At 36.2% G+C, this 24,881-nt stretch overlaps 2 protein-coding genes, 1 long non-coding RNA gene and 1 pseudogene across 5 annotated transcripts; 3 read left to right on the top strand and 1 right to left on the bottom strand.

Annotated features, from left to right (window-relative positions):
• Positions 1 to 6,758: 6,758 nt before the first annotated feature.
• LOC107621980 (putative N(6)-adenosine-methyltransferase MT-A70-like) lies at positions 6,759 to 10,196 on the bottom strand. Of its 2 annotated transcripts, none has more exons than XM_088507734.1 (7): positions 9,817 to 9,871; positions 8,271 to 9,444; positions 8,041 to 8,139; positions 7,810 to 7,893; positions 7,362 to 7,711; positions 7,054 to 7,270; positions 6,759 to 6,937 (listed from the first exon to the last, which is right to left on the bottom strand). In XM_088507734.1, the coding sequence occupies exons 2-7, from the start codon at positions 9,432 to 9,434 to the stop codon at positions 6,821 to 6,823; spliced, it is 2,031 nt and encodes a 676-aa protein (XP_088363860.1). In that variant the 5' UTR covers positions 9,435 to 9,444; positions 9,817 to 9,871; the 3' UTR covers positions 6,759 to 6,820. The 2 variants fall into 2 exon arrangements, with proteins under 2 accessions (XP_088363860.1, XP_088363859.1); XM_088507733.1 differs by lacking the exon at positions 9,817 to 9,871 and adding an exon at positions 10,019 to 10,196 and having other exon boundaries at positions 6,760 to 6,937.
• Positions 10,197 to 11,673: 1,477 nt separating this feature from the next.
• Positions 11,674 to 16,512, top strand: LOC107621955 (uncharacterized). Its single transcript, XR_015907722.1, has 3 exons — positions 11,674 to 12,043; positions 15,593 to 15,671; positions 16,201 to 16,512. It is a non-coding gene; the product is annotated as an uncharacterized LOC107621955 (long non-coding RNA).
• On the top strand, positions 12,037 to 14,478 carry LOC148570999 (putative disease resistance RPP13-like protein 1; annotated as a pseudogene). Its single transcript, XR_015907721.1, has one exon. The product of XR_015907721.1 is annotated as a putative disease resistance RPP13-like protein 1 (transcript).
• Positions 16,513 to 17,582: 1,070 nt separating the features above from the next.
• On the top strand, positions 17,583 to 22,885 carry LOC148570998 (putative disease resistance RPP13-like protein 1). Its single transcript, XM_088509215.1, has 2 exons — positions 17,583 to 21,769; positions 22,098 to 22,885. The coding sequence occupies exon 1, from the start codon at positions 18,067 to 18,069 to the stop codon at positions 21,763 to 21,765; it is 3,699 nt and encodes a 1,232-aa protein (XP_088365341.1). The 5' UTR covers positions 17,583 to 18,066; the 3' UTR covers positions 21,766 to 21,769; positions 22,098 to 22,885.
• The last annotated feature ends 1,996 nt before the right edge of the window (positions 22,886 to 24,881 follow it).

The following is a 24,881-nucleotide window of genomic DNA, read 5'->3' as shown; positions in this document are numbered from 1 at the left end:
ACGCGTTCGCGTGGTAAGGTTTGTGCGCCTAGCACCAGTCCAGCACCACTTTCAGCCATGCACCCTTTCTTACGTCGATTTTCAGGTCACGCGTCCGCGTGGGTGACGCGGACGCATGGGAGGCATGTTTTCCAAATGACGCGGTCTCGTTAGCGACGCAGTCGCATGGGGTGATTTGTGCCAAAGGCACGCCTCCAGCCACGCTCCTGCGTGACTTTCTGTTCGATTTATTTTTTCTTCCCAACGCACTAGTGACGCGGACGCGTCAGCGATGCTTACACGTCGCGTGCATTTTTTTATAATGCAGTTTACAGAATGCAATGCTAATATGAATGTTATGCAAAACTCCAGGTTCAATACAATAAAATAAAATAAAACTCGAAAACAAATAAAACTAAATAAAAATTAAAAAAGGAACGATCATACAACGGTGGGTTGTCTCCCACCTAGCACTTTTAGTTAAAGTCCTTAAGTTGGACACTTAGTGAGCTCCCTGTTATGGTGGCTTGTGCTTGAATTCATCCAAAAATCTCCACCAATGTTTGGAATTCCAGTAGCCTCCGGGATTCCAAACTAGGCGCAGAGAGCCTTCAAGCAGGTTAAAGCAAGTGACAAGGCCCCAAGGGTATTGATTTCTAGACTGAATTCTGGGGTCCCAAACCTTGCTTTTGCACCCATATTCTTGTTGATCATTAATGTTCCAACCGGGTGGCAGGCAATCTAAATTCTCACTAAAGCGGCCAAACAACTTCCTAGACCCATTCAGTTGAGCTTTACACCAACCCTTGCATTGACAACTCCAACCACTAACCATCTTCCTCTTACTCTTAATGCCACAAAGAGCTCTAAGTTGACCATCCGTCTCCAGTAGCCCATATTCAAGTAGAATTAGAAAGCTAAGGGATATGAATTTTACCCACTTGAATGTTGTGAAGGATGATGGCAACTTAGGGGGATTTCTAACGAATTTGCAAGCTTCACTCCCTTGTGCTCTTCTCTGACAACTTCCACCTCTTTGCAAGTTTCTTCAATATCAACCTCTTCCTCTTGGTAGCTTTCTTCCAATTCAATCTCTTCTTCATTGCTCACCAAGGGCATGAGAGGCTATGCTTCTTCTTCTTTAATCTCCATCTCTTGACCAATCTCTTTCAAGTCTTCAACTATGATATGCCTTGGAGGTTGTACACCCTCCTCAACATCAATTTCAATCACCTTGGAAGGAGGTTCTATAACCTGACTTTCCCATGGAGGTTCAGCATCTCCTAAGTCTGCAACTATTTCTTCCTCTGCAACTATTATGGCTTCCTCCACTTGTTCCAGTACAAAGCCATGTTCCTCATTGTCCACCGAAGTTTCTAGTGTCTCCTTCATGCTTTGCTCTTCTTTTGATTCTCCATATGTAGCCATGGGAGTTCTTTGAGTGCTCAGATGTCGGAAAGCTATTATATTTACTACCTCGGTTAAGGCAGTCGTGAGTTCCAGTATACTCCTTTGCATCTTCGCTTCCCCTTGAAGAAGAACACGAAGTCTGTCATCCATTGGAGGTTGGGGTGGATATGAGGGTTCATTGGTTGGGAGAGAGGGTTCATAATAGGAAGGTGGTTCTGGGTGTGGTTCATATGGTGGTTGGTGTGGCGGATACAGGTTAGGGTCATATGGTGGTGTTTGGTGGTAAGGGCTAGTAAGTATGGTGGTTCAAAGTTGTGTTGAGGAGATGGTTCATAAGCATATGGCGGGGCTTGTTGGTAACTACAAGGGGTCCACCATAGTCATTATTTTGGTATGCATCACAGAATGGTTGTTGGTTATAGTGCGTTGGAGGGGGTTGTTGCCAAGAGGGTTGATCAAATCCTTGTGGCTCCTCCCATCTTTGATTCTTCCAACCTTGATGTCTATTTTCATTATAGTTTTCTCTTCCTGCAACATAATTGTAACCAGACTCATAGCCAAAGGGGTGAGAGTTCATAGTAGCAAATAAAAATTAAAAATGAAAATAAAAATAAATTTAAATTAAAAGGTTATTGAAATTTAAATTTTGAAAATTAAATTTTGAATTTTAAATTTTAAAATTTAAAATTTAAAATTTGAAATTTGAAATTTGAAATTTGAAATTTGAAATTTGAAAATTGAAATTTGAATTTTGAAATTTGAATTTTGAAAAAGTCAACAATATAAGATAAAAATTTGAAAAGATTTAAATTTTGAAAAGGTTTGATTTTTAAAGTTTTAAATTTTAAAATTTTAAATTTGGATTTTGAATTTTGGAATTTAAATATTAAAATTTGAAATTTGATTTTGAAATAAGATAAGATAAGATTTTGAAAACAATATGATTTTTGAAAAAGATTTGAATTTTTAAATTTAAAACTAAGATAAGATAAGATAAAAATTTTAAAATCAAAATCTGAAAATTTTTTTTTGAAATTTCGAAAATTTAATAAAAACAAAGAGAAAAGATATTTTTGAATTAAATGAGGAAAGAGAAAAACAATAAAATGACACTAAACTTAAAATTTTTAGATCAAAACGAAGAAAATAACTAAGAACAACTTGAAGGTCAAGATGAACATGAAGAACAAATTTTTGAAAAAATTTTTAATAACTAAATAAAAACCAATAACCTCTTAATTTATGAAAAAGCAAAAATAAAAACAAAAATAAAAACAAATAAACAAGCAAAAAGCAAATATTTACAATAACCAATAATAAGGCACACGTTTGCAGTTCTCCGGCAACGGCGCCATTTTGAAGAACGAAACTCTCGCGTGATCTAGAATTTTCACAAATAAGTTCCCGTTGTAAGTATAGCTTCTAGACCGACAAGAATTCCTTTCTTACAAAAGTTTTGGTTGTCACAAGTAACAAACCCCTTTGAAATTGATAACCGAAGTATTTAACCTCGGGTCGTCTTCTCAAGGAACTGCATGGAGGTGTTCTTATTATTGGTTATGAGTTTTGTAAATTGGGGGTTTATGAAATAAGAAGCAAGTAATTTAAATGACAAGAAAAATAAATTAATAACTATAAAATAAACTCTTGGCAAGGTATGAAAATTCGGAAGTCCTATCCTAGTTACTCCTATGAGAATGGAAGTTAATCCCACTTAGTTAACCTTTACGAAAGTAAGGGAAAGTCAAGTGAACTAATTAGTTAGATTCCCAAGTCCTAGCCAACTCCTAAGGAAGGTCTAGAGTTAGTGGAATTCCAGTCAATTAGCCGATATAACAACCAATCACGGATAGTTGATAACTCAAGAACTTCCAGTTAATCAATTAAAGCCAATAATATAAAAAGCTAAATAAAGCAATCATAAATCTGAAACACATCAAACTACGTTTAAACATAAATTCAAATCTAACATGAAAAGGTTTATAAGCTAAATTGAAAAGATAAATATCAATTAAAGTAATAAAATAAAAGTAGAAAATAAATTAAAGGGACATTGAACCTGTGATGGAGAAGAAATAATCCTAAATCCTAAAACCTGAGAGAGGAGAGAACCTCTCTCTCTAAAAACTACATCTAAACTATAAAAAGTGAATGATCGGAAGGCATGTTGATGAATGAATGGATTCCCCTGCTTTATAGCCTCTAATCTGTGCTTTCTGGAATGAAAACTGGGTCAGAAACAGACCAGAAATCGGCCCCAGTGTATTCTGGTACGTACAGGTCGCGGGAAAGTGATGCGGAAGTGTCGTCCACGCGTTTGCGTGGATTGCGTTTCTGCCAGGTCACGCATCCGCGTAATCCACGCGTTTGTGTCGCCTGGCTTCAAGGCAGTTATAGCAAATTATATATCGTTGCGAAGCACCGGATGTTAGCTTTCCAACGTAACTAGAACCATCTCATTTGGACCTCTGTAGCTCAAGTTATGCCCGTTTTAGTGCGAAGAGGTCAGGCTGGACAGTTTTGCAGTTCCTTCAACTTCTTGTATTCCTTCCATTTTTGCGGGCTTCCTTTCCATCCTCTAAGTCATTCATGCCCTATAATCTCTGAAATTACTTAACACACATATCACGGCATCGAATGATAGTAAGAGAGGATTAAAGTTAGTAATTTAAAGACCAAAGAAGCATGTTTTCAATCATAGCACAAAATCAGGAAGGAAAACGTAAAACGTGCGAATAGTATGAATAAGTGGGTAAAGAGTTGATAAAAGCCACTCAATTGAGCACAAGATAAACCATGAAATAGTGGTTTATAATGTACCATAATATTCATCAAATAATGCATGAATTGTACTGATCAAATGAGATTTATGCTCTTTTATGGTCTTCTTTATGCAAGAAAGAAGGGTAGATGATGCAAGTCATCACAACACCAAACTTAAGTTTTGCTTGTCCCAAGAAAATCAATGTGAGTAAACCTTTATAACTTAAGGCCTTGGCTTTGAGTGATTGCAATACAACTAAAAGTAAGACTAAGTGTTCAACACATGTATGAATGTTTTAATGTCATGGGAAGCTCTTGGATCCTTGAGGGTTCTTTCAGGTATAGGCTTTAAGGGTCCTTTCTATTGATTGTCACCTTGAAGTAGTAAGGGTTGTTTTGCTTTCTTGACCATGACTCTAACTGTTTTGTCTCAAGACAACCCTTCAATTAAGCTTTCAATTAGCACTCCCAAACCAGTTGGTTTTAGGGTACTAGGTGTTGAGACACCCCTAAGAATTTACTTGCCCAGGTCTCTTCTTGACACATCTTCACCACAAGCATCTACTAAGATCTTTAATTCTTTTTGAGCTTTTTAATGTTTCTTTTTCTATCCCAGTAGTTGATGCTCAGAGCCTTGGGTCTTTATTGCTTACTACCTCTTGGTTCTATGGATATTCAAGGAACACCCCTTGGCCTTCCCTGGTTATACCTTCTAGGACTAGTTGCTCTCCATGACTCATTTTCTTTTTAGTTCATCCTAGGTTCTACAATTAGTTTCTTATTTCTTAGTTTGTTTGATAATCCATCTTGGCCTTGGTCTCTCTCATTGTTTTTGCACAACTCACAATGACTCTTATGGAGACAAACTCTCCTTTTATTTATGTTGAAATGAAGACTTGAAATACATGGCATTTTCTTTCTTGTAAAAAAAAAAACTCATAAAGACTTCAAACAGGAATTAAAACTAAGCATAAAATATAAACTATCCTAGCATGGTTATTTATTCAAAGAGTAAATAAAGCAAAAACTTAAACAAGATTTCAGAAATTAGAAAGTGTCAACCATGGAACTCAACAATCTTGAGCAGCTTCATCTTTAGTTCATTGGCCCTTTCCCTTTGTCCTTCTTCTTGGAGGGAGAGGAGCCACCTTCATCTGGCTTGGAGGAACCTTCTTGTGCTTTGGCATCCTTGGGCTTCCAAAATCCTGTCCTCCTCATATAATTCTTTTCATCTTCCTTATGTTTGGCTAGGATTTCCTCTTGTCTTATACTTAGCTCTTCCATTCCTTGCATGAAGGTTGGGTATCCTGGGTTTAGAGCGGCTACAGCGTTACACAAGTGATTCAGCTTTGCTTGTGTGTTGATGTCATAATGCCTCCTGGATATGGTTCTGGCATCATAGAGATGTCTGAATTCGGCCAAGTTCCTCTGTTTCCATTTGCCTTGCTCTACTATTTTGTCCAGTGTACTTCGCACCTCTCCCCAGTCAAATTGTTCTTGCTGCTCCTTCCTCATAATGCTCCCAATTCCTTTGGAGTTGTTGAATATTTTGGTTGACTTGGCTCCATTGTTGTTGTTGAGTTTCTTTGAATTGATTGACATCTTCCCTCAAGTGGTATAGGTCTCCCTTCATTTGGTGTACATCTCCTTGCAATTGCTACCAGTTGAATCCCTCTGGAAATTGCTGATATTGGTATTGTGGTAGTGGTTAAAGTGCCAGGAATTGAGGTTTCTCTTTTGCCTCTTTCTCTTCTTGTTGTTGTTGTGGTTCATGGACATGAGCTCTTCGTTCTCTGGCCCTGTTGAGTGGGTGAACAGCTACCACCTTGGCCATCTTTTTGGCAGTTATGAACTTGTCTTGCTTCACAAGCACTTCATCAATGATCTTTTCAAATCTAGCCTCATCACATAGCCTCTGTATAATGCTGGGGAATGCAAACCTTGTATTGTCACTGGTGTTTTTCAGTACTTTGTTGATGTTGTTGGCAATCATCTCCATACGTTGATGTTCTCTCCTTTCATGATGCTGTAGATGAGTACAGCTCTCTCCTTGGTCACCTCTGAAGTGTTGGATGTGGGGATTAGGGACCTCCTCACAAATTCTAGCCACCCTCTAGCTTGGGGGCTCAAATCTCTTCTCTTCAATTGATTGGGTATCCCATCCTTATCATTTATCCAACGCACATGCATCACATAAATTTCATTTAGGATCTCATCAAACCCAGGGTCTTGCTGCTTCATTCTTTCTTCATAGCTCCGAGTGGAGCTTGTCCTCTTCACCATTATCATTCTTTCTATGCTAGAGGGGTTGTAGTCAATGGACTTCCTCCTTACATAGCTAATGTAGCCATAGTGTTGCCCTGGTTGAGGCACTGCGTTGGCATAGAATTTCCTCACCAAGCTCTCTACCACTTTCCTTGGTGGGTTGCATAGAAGTGACCAATCTCTATTGTTGATCTCAATGTTGATTTCAAAAAAAAATCTTCTCTATAAAGATGAAGTTTTGAACCTAAATCCACAACTACAACAAGGTTAGACTCTTTGGTCTGACAAATCAAAACCAGATTATAGATAACAAAGTACTTAATTTATACAACAATATCATGCAACTGTAGTAAAATTGGATCAAATGATCATTTCAAATCAAGACTAGCCAATGGGTTCAATCTCAGTCAAAGAAATATATTTCAGTCAAGAAAACCAACCCTGCATGAGTATTGTGCATGCGAGCAAATAACTCCAGCTTTCTTGTTCTTGGACTTATCCTCTCCAGCATCGGATACATCTGCAGGAAAAAATTACTATAATTCTTTATCTCATCTTCAAAAGGAAAATGAGATTAATGCAAAATTCAATGACATAATAATTATCTATCAGGAAGTAGTTGAATGCTATAGAAACCTCATCTGGCTTGCGGCTTGTTTCCCTGACTTCAGCAACAATAACATCGGTATCAATATTTCGGTTCACTTCAGGGTTCCCCTTTATCCCAACAAGACAATGTTCCTTACTATGATTGAGCCAATGGCCTGTACGGCCAGTTCTGATTATTCTCTGAAGTTGATTTGTTTTCACCCAAATTATCTCCTCAACACGTTTATATCCCCAAAGTTCTAAGCTGCAGAAAGCATTATGCAATATAAGAAAGCCAACTTCATTTGTTATCAGGAAAAAAAAAATAGTATGTGACCAGTAACAAGTGCACATACCATTCACGTCCAAGCTCCATTGCACGTCCGGTGACCCACAGAAAAATAAGTCCATCGGTTTGCAGTGCAGGGACATTAAGACTGCGCATCTCATCATCAGCCATTGTTCCATAGGGCAGTTCCATGTGAATATCCCATGGTGGATCTGCCATGATTACTCCAAATTGACCTAATATGTCCATCCTAAAGTTACGTATATCACAGTTGATCCATTGTGGCTCACCAAGTTCCACCTCAGAACAATATTCAGCTCGCTGAGGTTTTAGTGGCTTTGGAGGCGGAGGTGCACCCATCATTGTCGGAGACACGTCAGGTGTAGGGTCATACTCATAATGAACATACTTGCATGTCTATCAAAGGACAGAAGAACGATAGAGATCAGACTATGTGATACATAAGCAAAATAGGACAATTCACAATAAGATATAATCACAGGAAAGAAACATGCCTTCATGTGCCGGCAAGTATCAAGAAAAGAACAGTCCCCTAAATTGATGTCAGTATGAGGAGCAATTATCCGTCTAAAATGAACCTGTGAAGAAAAGGATCAGTAATTGTTATCAACAAAAGCAGATTGATTATTGGAAATCACATCCACAAGTGGCACCAGCCTAAAGCAATAGAGAACAAATAAAAAATGAAATCATTCAGGTGGGTAAACAGAAACGAAATCACTAACCTTTTCACATGCTATAAAGGAACCAGATTGACGACGACAATCCTCTTTTGTCAGCAAGTCACAGTATTGCCTCACTTGAGAACCACCTTTTGTTTTGAACTGAAAAATATATTGCAAACCAATCTTAGAAATATTAACCTATACATAATGCTGGCGTGCAGTAAAAGATGGCAAAAAGCACAATAGAAACTTCAGCATTAAGAATTTTGAAGTAGGAAATGAGGTCGAACCTTTGCAGCAACAGCAGTCTCCTTTGCAGTTGGTCGGTGAATTAGGTCCAAAAGCTCCTCACCAGTTTTAGATTTTTGCATCTCCCTAAATGATTTCTTATTCAACAAAGCCTCAAGATCCTTCATATCATCCTCTATGGTTCTTGGTTTCTGTGGCATTGAATTAGGACTATTACCTGGTGCATTTGGCCCCAATGGGAGTCTATGCATTGGTGGGATACTCATGCCTCTATGTGCCCCCATCATGCCCATTACTCTTGGTGCTCCCCTCGGTCCTCCCGGAAACATTGGTTGTAAACCAGACATGTGAGGGTCCCCATGGGGCATCCACATATCAGACATTGGCCTAAGACCTGGCCTTCCCATCCCAAGCAAACTGCCATTAGCATTAGTGCCACCTGGAGTGATTTGCCCTTGATTTTGATTTGCATTTCCATCTCCGGAACTTGATTCGAGTTGCTGATACTGTGCAGTTTCCGGCAACTCTCTAAGAAGCCGAGTTCGGTCTATATTTAAAACCATAATTCTTGCCTTGCCACTTACCACGAACTCCTCCAGCTCAACGCCACCATTATCTTCTGCCATTGACCTCAAAGCTATCTCCACTGCAAGCGTAGATCCCGAATCTCCCCCAAGCTCCTGAAGTGCTGCCTTTTCTGCAGGCGTAACCGTCTGATCATTCTCCAATTTTCTCAACACAGTGGAAGAATCAATTGGCGTGAATGGTACTCGCCCTAGCAAACAAACAGCAACCATTGATCGGACCACTGCCAACGGATTTACACTCTCGGATTCAACCTGGTTAATTGTCTTTGAATCCACAGATGTTTTCTGCTTTTGATTCTTGGTATTTGTCAGGTAACCCTCATTAGAGCCATCAGTGGTTTCAGTATTAAAGCGAGTTGTTTCAAGAGTCTTCTTGGGATTCAATTTTGGGTCAGGTGGAGGCAAAGCAGGGGTAGGAGCAAACGGCCGATGATTGAAAGAAGAAACAACCTTGAGAGAAAGGTCAAGAGAGGACACAAGATTGGGGATTATGGTCTGTATAGAAGAAAGCATCTCCAGGTGAGCCTTGTGTTGGGTCTCTATTCGAGCTTCGAGCTGCTGCCTTATGTCTTTAACGGCAGCTATGGTATCCTCATTACCATCTGATTGTGTCTCCATTGATTCCTTCCTAAAACCCCAACAATGATACAAACATCAGATTTCATAAACTCTTGCTACCATTTATGATTGAACATCAAGCAACAGATACAAACACAAGATGAATAGTGGCAACTAAAAGAATTGAAATGAAAAATAAAGAAATGATTAGGTAAACAAAATATCTTAGTTTCACTAACACAAAAAGGAATTCAAAATTTTGAAGTACATTGATATTTTCAATTCAATCAAATAGCAAGTAACTACAGCACAAATGAACCCTAAACCAAAATATTAGCAAGCTGAAAACTTCATTAAAAAAAATCAAATTTTCAAACATTGCAATAAACAACGGATTGAGATAAACTAATCATCGAAACCTCAATGACATTTAAATAGCTACCATCAAGGAAACTCCAGAAGTATGCCTAATTCCCAGAGCTACGTAAATGACACTGAATCACCCTAAAAACCAGTCTAAATCACAAAATCCAAAACAAGAAAACCAACAAGAAGTATATCAGCATCTCAAATAAAGAAAAGTGCTTAAATTTATATGAAAAATTGAATCTTTTTCTTGTTTCTCGCAGCAAAGCTATAAACACCTTGGAAAGAAGAGCAAAAATCCTGATTCTTAGGGTGAATAGAGAGGGGAAGCTGAGAATCGAAATCAAGGATAGACGTGTTGAATGCGAAGTTTTTGACTTGCTGGAGCTTCGAAGATTTTCCGGTGGATTCGGCGGAGCGAAGGGTTGAAGAGCACTGGCGGAGAAGAAGAGAAGCAGCAGATTACATATATGTCTTCGGACTCAGTAGACCAAAATCCCCTCCAAAAGTAATTACAAAATATACCCCTGTAATTTCTATTATATTCGAAAGTACCCCTCTTTTTGTAATATTTTCGTTTTAGACCCCTACCAACTTTGAAAAAAGAAGTTTTCCCACCGTATCTTCCATCTCAGTAGACATGGTTGTTAGAAGTTAGAACCGAAGTATGAAGGCTTGTGAATGTGATTAATCAGGAAATGCATAAGGATTATAAGTAACTTATCCTTGTCTTCAACTCTTCATGTTCAGATCAACCAAGTGTAATTACCAGAGTCTTTAATATGTTTGATTAAATGCAAATGCAATGATGCAAAACCAACCGATCCATATTTAGTATGGGGCACATGATCCGACCTGGTTCGAAGATCCGGTCCGATTTCGTACATTTAGAAGTTAATTTAGTGTAATTTCGGGTAAGGATTTCAAAAATAGATTCGTTTATTATTTTGGGTCGAATTTGGGTCAAGGCAAGTCCGACTTCACTCGACCCATGTGCACTTTAAGGGAACTAAAAAAAGTATATATGTTTTAAATTAATTTTAATATTATATTATATTAATTATAAGCTTATTATTTTATTTTTAATCACACTTGTTGAATTAGAAAATAAATCAAAGAAGTATCAAATTAAAATTTATTGATAAATTAAAGTTCAAATATGGATATCAACTTTTCGGTAACAAATTTATTCTTTATAAATAAGTGTATCGTAAATAAGTTTTTTTATAAATTATTGTTAAAGTTTTAAAGGCCCGATTTTTACCCAATTTAGACCCGATATAGTTGCGACAAAAAAATATTTAGGTTTTATCGGGTTTAAGATCGAGTTAGAGTCTAAAAAATAAGTTCAATATATATTTAGAGTCGGTTCTGAGTCAAGACAAATCCGATTTTAGGGGTGAGCACGGGTAACGGGTACCCGATTACCTGTTTGAACCCGAACCGAACCAATTAAATTGGTTCTGGAACTAACAGGTAATTGGGTCCAACCCGAACTAAACCGATAGTCTTTGTTAGTGATTAGTTCGGGTATCGGTTCTAGGGGTACAGAATCCGAACCAACCTGCGAACCCGATCATATATTAATTAAATAAAAAAATAAAAAAATATATATGACTTTTCTATTAGACAAAGATTATTCACTATTAATATGTTTGGATTTTAATGAGTTTAGTTTTTAATGTATTTGGTATTTAACATGTTTGAATTATTTCTATTGACGTTACATATTTATTGTACTTATTGAATTTTTAAGATAAAAATTTAGTTTTTTTATGAATTTCAAAGTCATCGGATATCCAATTACCTGAACCGAACCAATCCATTTTTAATTAATTTGGTTTGGTTCGAACACCCCTATCCGATTTCACCTTGCCCATAAATACCCCTAATTATTTACCACCTTGCGTAAATATATGGTTGATCAATACTCTATAGCACATGTCAGTATCATCCAGATCCAATCAGTGAAGAACATGTTTCAATAATAAAAAGCTTACCTCAACACTCAACAGAGAAGAGAAGCCCCGGGCTCACGGCTGACGGCACGCAGAGAATGAGACAGAGAAGCGAGCTCACCGAGAAGCACAGCAGTGAAGGCGATCCACTGCGGAGGAGGACGACACGAGGAGCACGGACTGGCAGAGGCAGTGAAGAGGCGACAGGCGAGCGAGGGACGCTCAAGAGCCGGCGAGACGACGGAAAGGAGCCGACGAGAGGCTCGGCGACGAGGCGGCGACCATGGGGTGGCGGTGAAAGCTCTAGCTGCGGCTGCCGTTCTGCCTTTTAGTTCAAGTGAGAGAGTAAGGCTCTGCCACTGTTCCTTCGATCAGGTGTAGCGAAGTTAATAGTTGAGAATAGTTAAATTTAAATTATTTGACTGATTTGGTTAAATTTTTATCTAACAGCTCTCAATTATCTAATAATTTTAGTGATCGGTTCAATTGTATACATATTTAAACGTGCAAATATCTTTACCGTGTAACAGATTGTAGAAACCTGTAGTAAAACCTTGTTGGGGGCGACAGTTGAAACCTTCCTAAGTAGCACTTTTGTTGCATCTCTAGGAATTCAAAACACAAAAGTTATCACTTCTAAACAAATTCAGCATAATACTTTAAAAAATGAACAAGTTATATTTTGAAGAACCTTGAAGACAATGTGTGAACACTACTGTTATTAATAATCTCATAATATCAAATATGCAGCAATATGGTGTCCCTACTTTTATTTGGTTAATTAAAGGTCAAACTTCAATACACCACGTGCAATTTGAATAAGCTGTTTTCATTCTTCAAAGAAGAATTAAAAAATGAAGATTTACATCAAAGACAGCTAGCAACTCTTCTGTCATGAATTATTTAAAGTTAGTTACCACTTGATTCCCATGTTCTTATACCATATAACATCATGGTCATACATATTGGGATATACTTGATCCAGTAGACCACCGAGTTCAGTATCCTGCAAACATTGTTCTCTTACCCTTTTGTTTTGAAAATTTGACTACTTTGATCTTGTTTGAGATCATGGCTGGAGTTCTTGTTGGTGGAGCTTTTCTGTCTGGCTTCATTAACGTTGTCCTGGATAGGCTCATTTCGGTTGATGCAGTCAACTTGGTTGCAGGCAAGAAGCTTAGCTCTGACTTGGTTGAGAGGCTGAGGAATGCTCTGATGGATGCTGGAGCTCTTGTTGATGATGCAGAGCTCAAGCAACTGGATAACCATGATGTGAAGGAGTGGCTCAACTGTCTCCGAGATGCTCTTTACACTGCTGATGACTTGCTGGACTGCGTCTGCACCAAAGCTGCAACTCAAAAGGGGGTACGCAATTTCTTGCCTAGCTTCTTGAATTCTGAAGAGAGGCAGATGGTGAAAGAGATAGAAAGGGTGGTTAGAAGGATAGAAGATCTTGAGAAACGCAAAGGAAAGCTTGGGCTTGAAAAGATTTCCACTGCTAGCTTCTCCTGGAAAACTACATCCACTTCTCTTGTAAAAGGGAATGTGTATGGCAGGGAGGATGACCAGAAGGCTTTAGTCCAGATGCTGAATGACAACAATGAGCATCACTTGTCTGTGATCTCTATTGTTGGCATCGGTGGTGTTGGTAAAACTACTTTGGCTCAATGGATGTACAATAATGCAGAGTTGATGGAGGGATTTGATCGGAAAGCGTGGGTTTGTGTTTCGGAAAACTTCAATATTGTTGAGACTACAAGGAATATAGTAAAGGAGATCTCTACAAATACTCAGGATCTTGATAGCTTCAATTCAATTCAAGATGCTTTGAAGAAAGGATTGTCCGAAAAGAAGTTCTTTATTGTTTTGGATGATGTTTGGAGTAATGATCATCATCAATGGAAGGATTTTCTAGCCCCTTTTCAATATGGGGTTAAGGGAAGTACTATTCTTCTGACTACTCGCAAGGAAGATGTTGGTTCAGTTGTCCAAACAAATTATCACCCTCACTATCTCATTCCATTATCAGAAGACTATTGTTGGTCAGTGTTTGCAGCCAATGCTTCTTTTCCAGAGTCAAATGGGAGCCCAACACTAGAAGGAATAGGAAAAAAGATTGCCAGGAAGTGTGACGGTTTGCCATTAGCAGCAGAAACACTTGGTTGCTTGTGCAGAAGGCATGATGCTGAGGAATGGGAAAAAATCTTAAGGAGTGATATTTGGGGATTTTCTACAATTGACAGTAAGATTATTCCAGCACTGTTAATTAGTTACTTCCACCTTCCTGCACATTTGAAGCGTTGTTTTGTTTATTGTGCATTGTATCCGAAAGATTATCTTTTGGATAAAGATGAACTAATTTTGCTGTGGATGGCCCAAGATCTTTTAAGGCTACCAAATAGAGGAGAGAGTTTTGAAGAAGTTGGTTGCAATTATTTTGAAGAATTAGCTTCCAGATTATTTTTTAAACCAAGTACGTATAATTTTAAGAGATTTGTGATGCATGATCTCTTGCGTGACTTGGCAATATTCCTTGCTGGCGACTTCTATTGTAGAATAGAAGAACTTGGTGAACAAGATGAGAAGAAGGTTCTCACTCGTCATTTATCACATATCTCATGTGGAAGCTTAGGTCCTCGAATCTCAAAAGTCTCTAACTCCATTTTGAAATTGGAATCTTTGAGGACATCGTTGTATATCGATGATTTGTTTAACCTGGAAATCATAGGATCAAAGTTTAAATACTTGAGAGTTTTATCCTTTCATAAACTTGATGTATTACCTGAATCAATAGGTGAATTGATTCATCTACGCTATTTGAATCTCTCTTGGACTGACATTAACATGTTGCCAGAATTGTTGTGCAACTTGTATAATCTACAAACATTAATATTATATGGATGTACTAAGCTGACCATGTTGCCCAGTGGCATGCATAATCTTGTGAATTTACGGCATCTGGATCTTAGGAAAACTTCTTTGGAAGAAATGCCTGGGGGAATAAGCAAATTGAAACACTTGCGTGTCTTAGATTTCTTTATCGTGGGCAAGCATGAAGATAATGGAATCCATGAATTGGGAGGGCTCTCAAATCTTCATGGATCATTCCAGCTTAAGAAGTTGGAGAATATTGTGGATGTGAAAGAAGCAGAGAATGCAAGAATGATAAACAAGAATCTCATCAGCAAATTATACTTGGAGTGGTCTTCAGGTGGTGATATGGTTTCGAATACACAAACTGAGAGAGAGATACTCCACAGCTTGGAACCGCACAATGGCTTGAAAGAGTTGACAATAAGGAGATACAGGGGTACAATATTTCCAGATTGGTTGGGGCACTGTTCTTACAACAATATGACACATATATCGTTGGTGTGTTGCATGAACTGTTGCATGCTGCCTTCACTTGGACAGCTACCATCTCTCAAGTCCCTGTACATTCGAGATTTCGGTCAGCTCAGCAGCATTGGAATTGAGTTTTACAAGAATGAAGACGATCCTTCTTTGCATATTGCTCCTTTTCCCTCACTGGAGACATTGCAATTTCAGGATATGCCATGCTGGGAGGTGTGGAATTTACCTGACTCAGAAACTTTTCGTCAGCTTAAGAGTCTTCAATTCAATTTCCTTTTCCTCAAAAGAAAATACCTCTCTTTCTTTACACATTATCAACTAGTTGGACTGATATAAATTTGCATTCATTTTTTTTTCCCATTCATTGGGAAACCTCTCACTTTGTAGTTGTACTTGAAAGAAATATCTTCTGTTATTCTCAGAAAAGGTCATTCTTATAAATTCAAAGACACAGAATATATATATTGTGCATCCAACATTTGAGAATTTCTTTACATACATCGATAAATGAAATCTACTGTTTTCATCCATCTTCTGCAGGTACATTGTAATGAAGTAAAAGTGCCCAAATGGCAGAGATTTCATCATATATAATCTTATACAAATATTTTAGCTTCAGGTTGGTAAATTTACTCTACTTCATTCCATTCTAGAATTTACTTTTCCTCTTCTGTTGGGAAAAAGAAAAATGTTATGAAAACTTGATTTTAGAAAAACTAGATATATGCCCTTAATGGTAAAATTGTTTTTCTGCCTTTGCCACTATTTGATGTTTATGGCTTTATGCTGAACTAATTGGTACTTCCATGTAGTAACTTAAATTTTGATTCTTTAACTGTTTTTGGAATCTATAAATTGTACTTTTTGTCGATTCTATTTATTGTGGTTCATTCATAATTTTAGCAGAGAGATCAATTGAAATCTTTTAAAAATATTTAAGGTAAAATTAAAACTTTCACCAAATGCTTTTCTTTTCTTCTATTCTTTAATCTTCTTTTAAATTTTTTGCAATATAACACAACATGATGCAGTTTGCAACTTTGAGCGATAGGCTAAAAGAAAATAAAGCTTATTGTCTTTCCTAAAATGGAAAGTGAAGCTTCAAAATAATTTAACAATCTTGTTTCTGTTTGTGCCATCTTTTGCAGGTAAAAGGTTCACAGATGTTCCAGATTTCGTTGTACATGTATATGTATATGGAGATGTGTAAAGTGGATTAATGTGTTGGGAAGCAGTAGTGTTTTGTGATTTCAGCTTTCATGTTAATTGGTATGTACACTAGTTTAAATTAATGACTGATGTGTATCATATCTACACATTATTCAATGCTTTGCTTCAAAGATAGGAACCATAGCTGGTTGTTTGGTTATATGACTTATATCAATAGCAGTCATGTTTGAACTTTGAACCAACATGCTAAACAAATGAGTTTCAATATATAATGCAAGGGTTGTATCAAACTTGAATTGTAGGTATTCTTTTTTTTTTTTTAAATACAATTCAAAGGCATCATGATGATTAACAACGTTATTGAACTTAGCTGAAGTAGTGTTACTTATATGTTGAAGTTGATAATCTACATCTTACCTGCATGAAACAGTTATTAATTAATTAACTTATATTCAAAGGTAGGTACAACAGCTTTGATAATCCCTTGGAATTATATGACACAAAAATAAAGATTTCATTAAGAGAATGGTATACTTTTAATAAATTGCTCATTTAAACTTTACAATTTTGTGATCATATTTTTGTTGACTTGCTGTGTTCTATGGTTCATGCCGAACAAAAAGCTCAAAGTATTGCTTTAGAATTATTTTTGGTTGATTAAACGTGCAATTAGTTACAAAATATCATATTAAATGCATTGTAGATCCTATACCAACTCTTTCTAATATGAAATTGTATGCTGCCATGTGCTTACTATGTATAGTTTGGCTGATATAATAAGATGTTCTTTGCAAGCTTAATTTGGATTCATTGGCATATTATCGTTCTCTTACTAGTTATTTTCTGCAACCATTAAAATGTGCATTGGCGGCCTCTATGCCAATGGCAAGTTAGTGAGCATGTAACTACTTCCATTGCAGTATTGTTATATTGATGTCAAATTTTTCTCAAGCTGAATTTGTGCCTTTCTGTTTTTGAATCTAAAAGGAAGCCAATAATGTTGAATAAGGTATGCAGACGAATTGTGAATCCATATACGCAAATTGTTACGCGGTATGTTAGCTAATATAACTGGTAAATTCATGACCCAAATTTAGTTTAGTACACCATACTTCCTGTGCTGCCATACAAAAATTGTCCTCTCATTCCAACCTTCTAGTTGGAGTGTGCAAAAATTCTAATACCTGATTGAGGATATAAGTTGTTTCATCTTTAGAAACTCTGCTACACGCATACCCTGTTAGTGTTGATCAAGTTTAATGAACATATTCAATCGTGGTTCGTTTTTAATTCCTCATCAGACATCTCCACCAGGACCAAAATCCAAAATTTATCTCCAATTTGAGAATTTATGTTTACCCATAACTGAAAGGACAAGATCTTGCAGACTTATTATATGCAAGATTGATAGTTGAGATATTCATGTCTAAATTTTGACTTAAAAAGAATGAATTCATGAAGGTGCTTTCAATGATGGAATAGTATTTTGACTCAGAATTAAAAGTTCTGAACAAATTATTAAACTAAGCATAAGACATTAGCAGCAGACAAATTATGAAGAAGGTAACCTCGAAGATAACTACCATTATTGTTGATAATAACCTCATAACATATTACAATCATATACATACAAAAATGTGGAGCCAGCATGCTCCTAGTTTTATATAGTTTTCATTTATCACAAAGACTATACTGCCATGAATTTCCTAGGTTGCCTCGGAGATTACTATGTCTTATTGCTAAGGAATCATTGAACCTCATCCTTATACTCTTGATTAAGTAAAACTGAGTTCACTATTCTCTAGCCACTGTTCTCTTACCTTTCCTGAAATCCATTCACTATCATGGCTGGTGCACTTGTTGGTGGAGCTTTCCTCTCTAGCTTCATTAATGTTGTCTTTGACAAGTTCCTTACAACAGATGCAGTCAACTTGGTCTTGGGCAAGAAGCTTGGCTCTGACTTGGTTGAAAGGCTGAAGATTTCTCTGCATGCTGCTGAAGTTCTGGTTGGTGATGCTGAGTACAAGCAACTTGACAACCAACATGTTAGGGACTGGCTCCACAGTCTCAGGGATGCTGTTTACATGGCAGATGACTTGCTGGATGCTGTCTTTACCAACGCCGCGACTCAAAAGGAGGTACATTCTTTCTGGCCTATTAGCCTCCTCAACAGAGATAAGGATATGATAGATAAGATGGAAAGGGTGGTTAGAAGAATAGAATTTCTTGAAAAACAAAAAGATTTCCTTGGTCTTGAAAAGACTACCAAGAAGAACTTCTTGTCATGGAGAATTCCATCCACATCTCTTGTGGAAGGTAATATATATGGCAGGGAAAAGGACCAACAGGAAATAATCAAGATGTTAAATGATAATAGAGAACATCAGTTGTCTGTGATTCTCATTGTGGGCATAGGTGGGGTTGGCAAAACAACTTTAGCTCAATGGTTGTACAATAATGAAAACTTGATGGAAGGGTTTCAAGTCAAAGAATGGGTTTGCATATCTGAGGACTTTAATATTGTTGAGGCTACAAAGAATATTATAGGTCAAACTGCTCAGAATATTGAGGATTTCAACTCACTTCAACTTAAGTTGAAGGAGAAATTGTCAGAAAAGAAGTTCTTTGTTGTTTTGGATGATGTTTGGAGTGATGATGGTGATGTTTGGAAGAAATTCAAAATTCCTTTTCAATATGGGGCCAAGGGAAGTACAATTCTTGTAACTACTCGTGTCAAAGAGGTTGCTTCTGTACTCCAAACTTGTCCTCCTTACATTCTTAGTGAGTTGACTGAAGAATGTTGTTGGTCGGTGTTCGCAAACAATGCTTGTTTTCCAGAATCAAATGGGAGTTCAACACTAGAAGAAATTGGTAGAAAGATTGTCAACAAGTGTAACGGATTGCCATTGGCTGCAGAAACACTTGGACGCATGTTGCGAACTAAACATGATGTTAAGGAATGGGAAGCTGTATTAAAAAGTGATATTTGGGAATTTTCCATCAAGAATAGCAAAATTATTCCAGCATTGTTAATCAGTTATTTCCAACTTCCTGCACATTTAAAGCGTTGCTTTGTTTATTGCTCATTGTATCCAAAAGATCACCGTTTTCATAAAGATGAACTAATCTTGCTCTGGATGGCTGAAGATCTTTTAAGGCCGCCGAAGAGAGGAGAGAGTTTAGAAGAGGTTGGTTGCGAGTGTTTTGAAGAATTAGCTTCCAGATTATTTTTCAAACAATGTGAGTACTTTGATAGGTGTTTTGTGATGCATAACCTTTTACATGATTTAGCATTGTTCCTTGCTGGAGACTTCTATTGTAGATTTGAAGAACATGGAAAAGTAGAAAGTGTAACTACTTACACTCGCCATTTGTGTTATGATAGTTTGAGTCATCTGATCTCAGAGCATTTTGATTCCATCAATAAAGTTGAATCTTTGAGGACATTTTTGCCTATCAATATCTTTTCTCATTCGGACAACATTGATAGTATAACATGTACCCTGATATTGAAGCTCAAATATTTGAGAGTTTTGTCATTTCTCTCATTTGAAGGACTTAATGTATTGCCTGAATCAATAGGTGAATTAACCTACTTGCGTTACTTAGATCTTTCTGAGACAAGTATTAGAGCACTACCAGAATCATTATGTGACTTGTACAATCTACAAACATTGAAACTGAATGAGTGTTCTAGTTTGACCATGTTACCCAATGGCATGCATAAGCTTGTGAATTTAAGACATCTCAGTATTAGAAGAACTTGTTTGAAAGAAATGCCGGAAGAAATGAGCAAATTGAAACACTTGCACTTTTTAAGCTACTTTATGGTGGGCAAGCATGAAGACAATGGAATTCAAGAGTTAGGAGGGCTTTTAAATCTTCATGGATCATTCGAGATTAAGAAATTGGAGAATGTTGTCGATGCCAAACAAGCAAGGAGTGCAAGGATGTTGGATAAGAATCACATTGAGAACTTATTGTTGGAATGGTGTTCAGGTGATGATATGGTTTCAAACACACAAACCGAAAGAGATATCCTCGACAGCTTGCAACCTCACCATGGCTTGAAAGAGTTGAGAATCAAGGGCTACAAAGGTACAATATTTCCAAATTGGGTGGGACATTGTTCTTACCAAAATATGACTAGTGTATCTCTATATTCTTGTAACAATTGTTGCATGCTGCCTTCACTTGGACAACTACCATCTCTTAAGTCCCTTCTCATTCAAGGCTTTAATCAGCTCAAGAGTATTGGCATGGAGTTTTACAAGAATGAAGGTGATTGTCATTGTTTGCCAATTGCACCGTTTCCCTCACTCGAGACATTGGAATTTTGGGATATGCCATGTTGGGAAGTGTGGCATTTATCTGATTCAGAATCTTTTCCTCATCTCAAGAAGCTTCAAATAACAGATTGTCCAATGCTAAAGGGAGATATACTTAATCAGGTATTCTTGAGAGTCATTTCTTCTTTGTCTTCAGATGTTTCCAAAATTTGCAAGCTAAGTATACAGAAAGATCATAAAGGAAGGTCTCAAGAGATGTTACTCAAGGGGGATACTTTGTTAATTAAGGGATGTGAATCTGTGATGGGGTCTGCATTTAAAGCAATGAGCATCAACCTTCTAACTTATCTCCAAGAAATACAAATCTCAGGGTGTTCTTATGCTGTATCCTTTCGAGGCGATTGTTTACCAAAATCTTTGCAAAAGCTAACAATCTTGAATTGCAGCAAACTAGAATTCCCTCAGCAGAAATACAATTTCATGGAGCTATACATAAAAGACAGTTGTGATTCACTGTCTTCATTCTCATTGGATGACTTTCCAAATCTCAATAATCTCAGAATAGAAAAGTGTGAGAATCTAAAATCACTTTCATTGTCACAACCACCACATGCAGCTCTTAAACATCTCTTCATTGATGACTGTTGCAAATTTGTGTCATTTCCGGTCGAAGGACTAGCTGCACCCAACTTGACTCATCTCAGGGTCACTTATTGCTACAAGTTGGAGTCATTGCCTGCTAACATGAATACTCTTCTCCCAAATTTACACTCATTGGAGATACAACGTTGCTCGGAAATTTGTAAGTTGCCAAAGGGTGGTTTCCCTCCAAACTTGAAAGAGCTTAGTGTGGGAGGTTGTGAGGAACAATTGAAGGGTCTATCATCAATGTGTCACTTCAATGCCCTTATTGAGCTTACAATTGAGGGCTATTTTGGTGTGACATCATATCCAAAGGTTGGTTCGCTGCCTCAGCTTCCCTCGCTTACCACTCTGCGCCTCTGGGGCTTTCTTGATTTGGAAACATTGGAGTGTGACCAGCTTCTTCACCTCACATCCCTCCAACAATTACACATTCAATGGTGTGTGAAGCTAGAGAACATGGCAGGACAAAAGTTGCCTTCCTCTCTCTTACTACTTCAAATTATAGAGTGTCCTTTACTTGGAGAACACTGTAAGAAGAAGGATGAACAATACTGGTCCAAAATTTTCCACATCCCCACCATTCAAGTTGATGGTGAACAAATTTTCTGACCAGGTAATTCTCTATTTTTCATGTTTCTCATGGTATTTCATAAATGCATAAATTTCCTTTTCCTTAAAAAAAAGATAAATTTAAAAGTTCTCTCTTTCTTTAGACAACATTAACTAGTCAGTTGAACTGATATGCCAACAAGAAATTTTGCATTATTTTCTTTCATTTATCAGCCTTTCTTACTCTAGAAGAAGTTATTGCTATCTGTGATACTTAACATTCACATTTTTCAATATATCTTTTCTCTTGTGGATCCAACATTTGAGAATTTTTTTTAAATGTAATAAACAAATGAATAATTCAATGTTACTGTTTTTACTATTTTCTACAGGTAGCATGTACCAAGGTAATGAGTGCCAAGATGGCTGAGATTTCATGATACATGTGTTTAGAATCTTATACAATGGTAGCCATATTTACCTGAAATAGTTGAAAAGGACACTCTAGTGATTGAAATAGTAGACAGAGGGTAATGTTACATTGAAAAACATTTCTATCAACTTCTCTTTGTGGTGAGCTTTTTTCTCTGCACCCAACTTGATTCATCTTACAATCATAGATTGCAAAAAGCTGGAAGCATTGCCAAGTGACATGAATACTCTTCTCTCCAATTTACAGTCTCTCCACATGCAACTTTGCTCGGAATTTGTGAGGTGTCAGAGGGTGGTTTGCCTCCTAAGTTGAAAGAGCTTAGTGTGGGTTGTGGGAAACAATTCAGGGCTCTATCATCCATGGGCAACTTGGACTCTCTCACTCGTCTTAACATTCATGGCTATGACGATTATAACTTTAAGTCATACCCAAGGGTGGCTTCGTTGCCTCGGCTTCCCTCCCTTACCACTTTGTGTCTGTATTTCCTTTGACTATCTGGAGACTTTGGATTGAAATGAGCTTCTCTGCCTCGCCTCCCTTCAACAATTACACATTTCTTTCTGTGAGAATCTGGAAAATATAGCTGGAAAAAAGCTGCATTCTTCTCTAGTACTACTTCAAATTAAAAACTGTGATTTGCTGGGAGAACACTACAAGAACAAGCACCAAAATACACAAGTTCTCTTTAAGTATTCTCTCAATTTTATTAGATACTCTTTTAATTTTATTAGAGAAGAAGAAGAAGCTCTCAATTTTATTAGGTACTCTCTCAATTTTATTAGAAGAAGAAGCGTTTGAATTCTTGAATTTTAGAACTTGTGTCTGTTTCTTACCTTTTTTTTTTTTGGCGTTTGATTCTTGTTTTCGAACTGATAAGTGTTTTTCTTACTTTCTTTGAAAAAAATGCATGTATAAATTGTATATAAATGTGAGTATATAAGCCAATGAGTTATAGCTCAAATGACATAGTCTCCCCATACTCAATTAAGAGATTGCGGGTTCGAGTCTCCTATCTTTGGTAAAAAAAAAAAAAATGTGAGTATATAAATTGAACCTTCTCCATTAAAAAAAAAAGCATAACAAATTTTCTTTCTAGAAGAAAAAGATAAGATAACAAATAAAAATAACATAAGAATTTAATACTTGATGTTATTTATTGTACTACATTTAATTCATGCATAAACATCTTTTTCCTTAAAATAAAAAAATTTCTCTTCATTGTCCCAAATCTTTGTTTTATGCTTAACCAAATTCACTGGACATAACAAATCAAATAGGACTATTAAACTGGTTTCAAAAATTGTAGAATGTACTTGTTTTTAACAAGCAGCATTGCTGCAAATGAATGCCTGGTAGCTTTTTCAGTCAGCAGTGTAATAGGATAAGTTTTTAGGATTTTTGCCTTCAACTGCTTGCTATATTTTTAACACTTTTTAACAGATGGAGTTATTCATATTTTTCTATACTCATCTAATGCCTTTTATAATGTCTTTGGACACATTATTAAACAGTTTTCTCAAGGTGATGAAGATATAAAAAATGTAATTAGAAGGTGAAGTTGTGGTGATGTCATCAGAGAACACAGTGAGTATTTTTTTTCATTTTAAAACAAAATTAAAATATGCATACCATGAATTTAGCCATATAGTTTTTTATCCATGAAGGATCAGAATAAATATACTAATCTTACATGTGAGAGTCAAATTATTCATGAAGAAATATTGTCATAGAATATTTGATTTTTGGGACATAATTAAAGATGATAGCTACAAATATGATAGGGTTATTGCCCTCTAAAAGTCAATGTATTCTGTTTTGGAAGGTCTTAAATTGAAAAACAAAATCTTTGTAACTTCTAACATTAACTCCTCCACCTAGACAGTCTCAGTTGGCATCAAATTTTGCATTTAATTGCATTACTATTTTTGCTGATCTTGAAATCAAAAGAATGACCTACATTGTTTTGATGAGATTTTCATGTAACTGCATTACTATGCATTCGCACAAAAAGGAATATAAAATTGAAAAAAAAAAAACACAGAAAAGATGCAGAATAATAAATGTGTGTTTGTTTTTTATGATGACAAATACTTAGTCCTGAAATGTTTTTAATTTGTGTATTTGTGCATTCATTTCTGAGAGAAAGAGAGAATCCTAGCAACATATACAAATCCTAGCTTTGTTACCAATGACAAGTTGGTGAGCATGTAACTACTTTTGTAAAATATTTTTTATATTGATAAAAATATCATATTACGTGTACATTAAAATTAGTCACTAAAATTAATTATCAGTATAAATATATGTTAGAATATAAATATAGATTAAAAATAAATTAAAACGACACATATATTTACAAATCATCACTTTTACATACTTTATTGAATCATTGGATGAATTAGTAGAACCAGTCCTATGTAAATAAAAAATATAAAATAGTCAAAAATCTAAAATTAAAATTTAAAATACATATTTTCACTAATATTTAAAAATAATTAAGTTTCAACAAATTATATTCAATAAGTTATAATTCGGTTATTATTAAATAAGTATATAAAATTTTAGTATTTTTTTATGATAAATATTTTTTAATTTTATTTTTATATTAAAATATTTTTATATTTATTATAATGTTATATACTATATGTATTTATTGAAAAATGATATTAACAATTATCATATAATTATAAAAAATAATTATATTATAATTAATAAAAATATTTGATATTTTTTATTTATATAT

Source organism: Arachis ipaensis, chromosome B3 (genome assembly GCF_059453495.1).
Source record: "Arachis ipaensis isolate K30076 ecotype BB chromosome B3, ASM5945349v1, whole genome shotgun sequence".
Classification (NCBI taxonomy): domain Eukaryota; kingdom Viridiplantae; phylum Streptophyta; class Magnoliopsida; order Fabales; family Fabaceae; genus Arachis; species Arachis ipaensis.
This window is presented reverse-complemented; position numbering and strand designations above follow the sequence as displayed.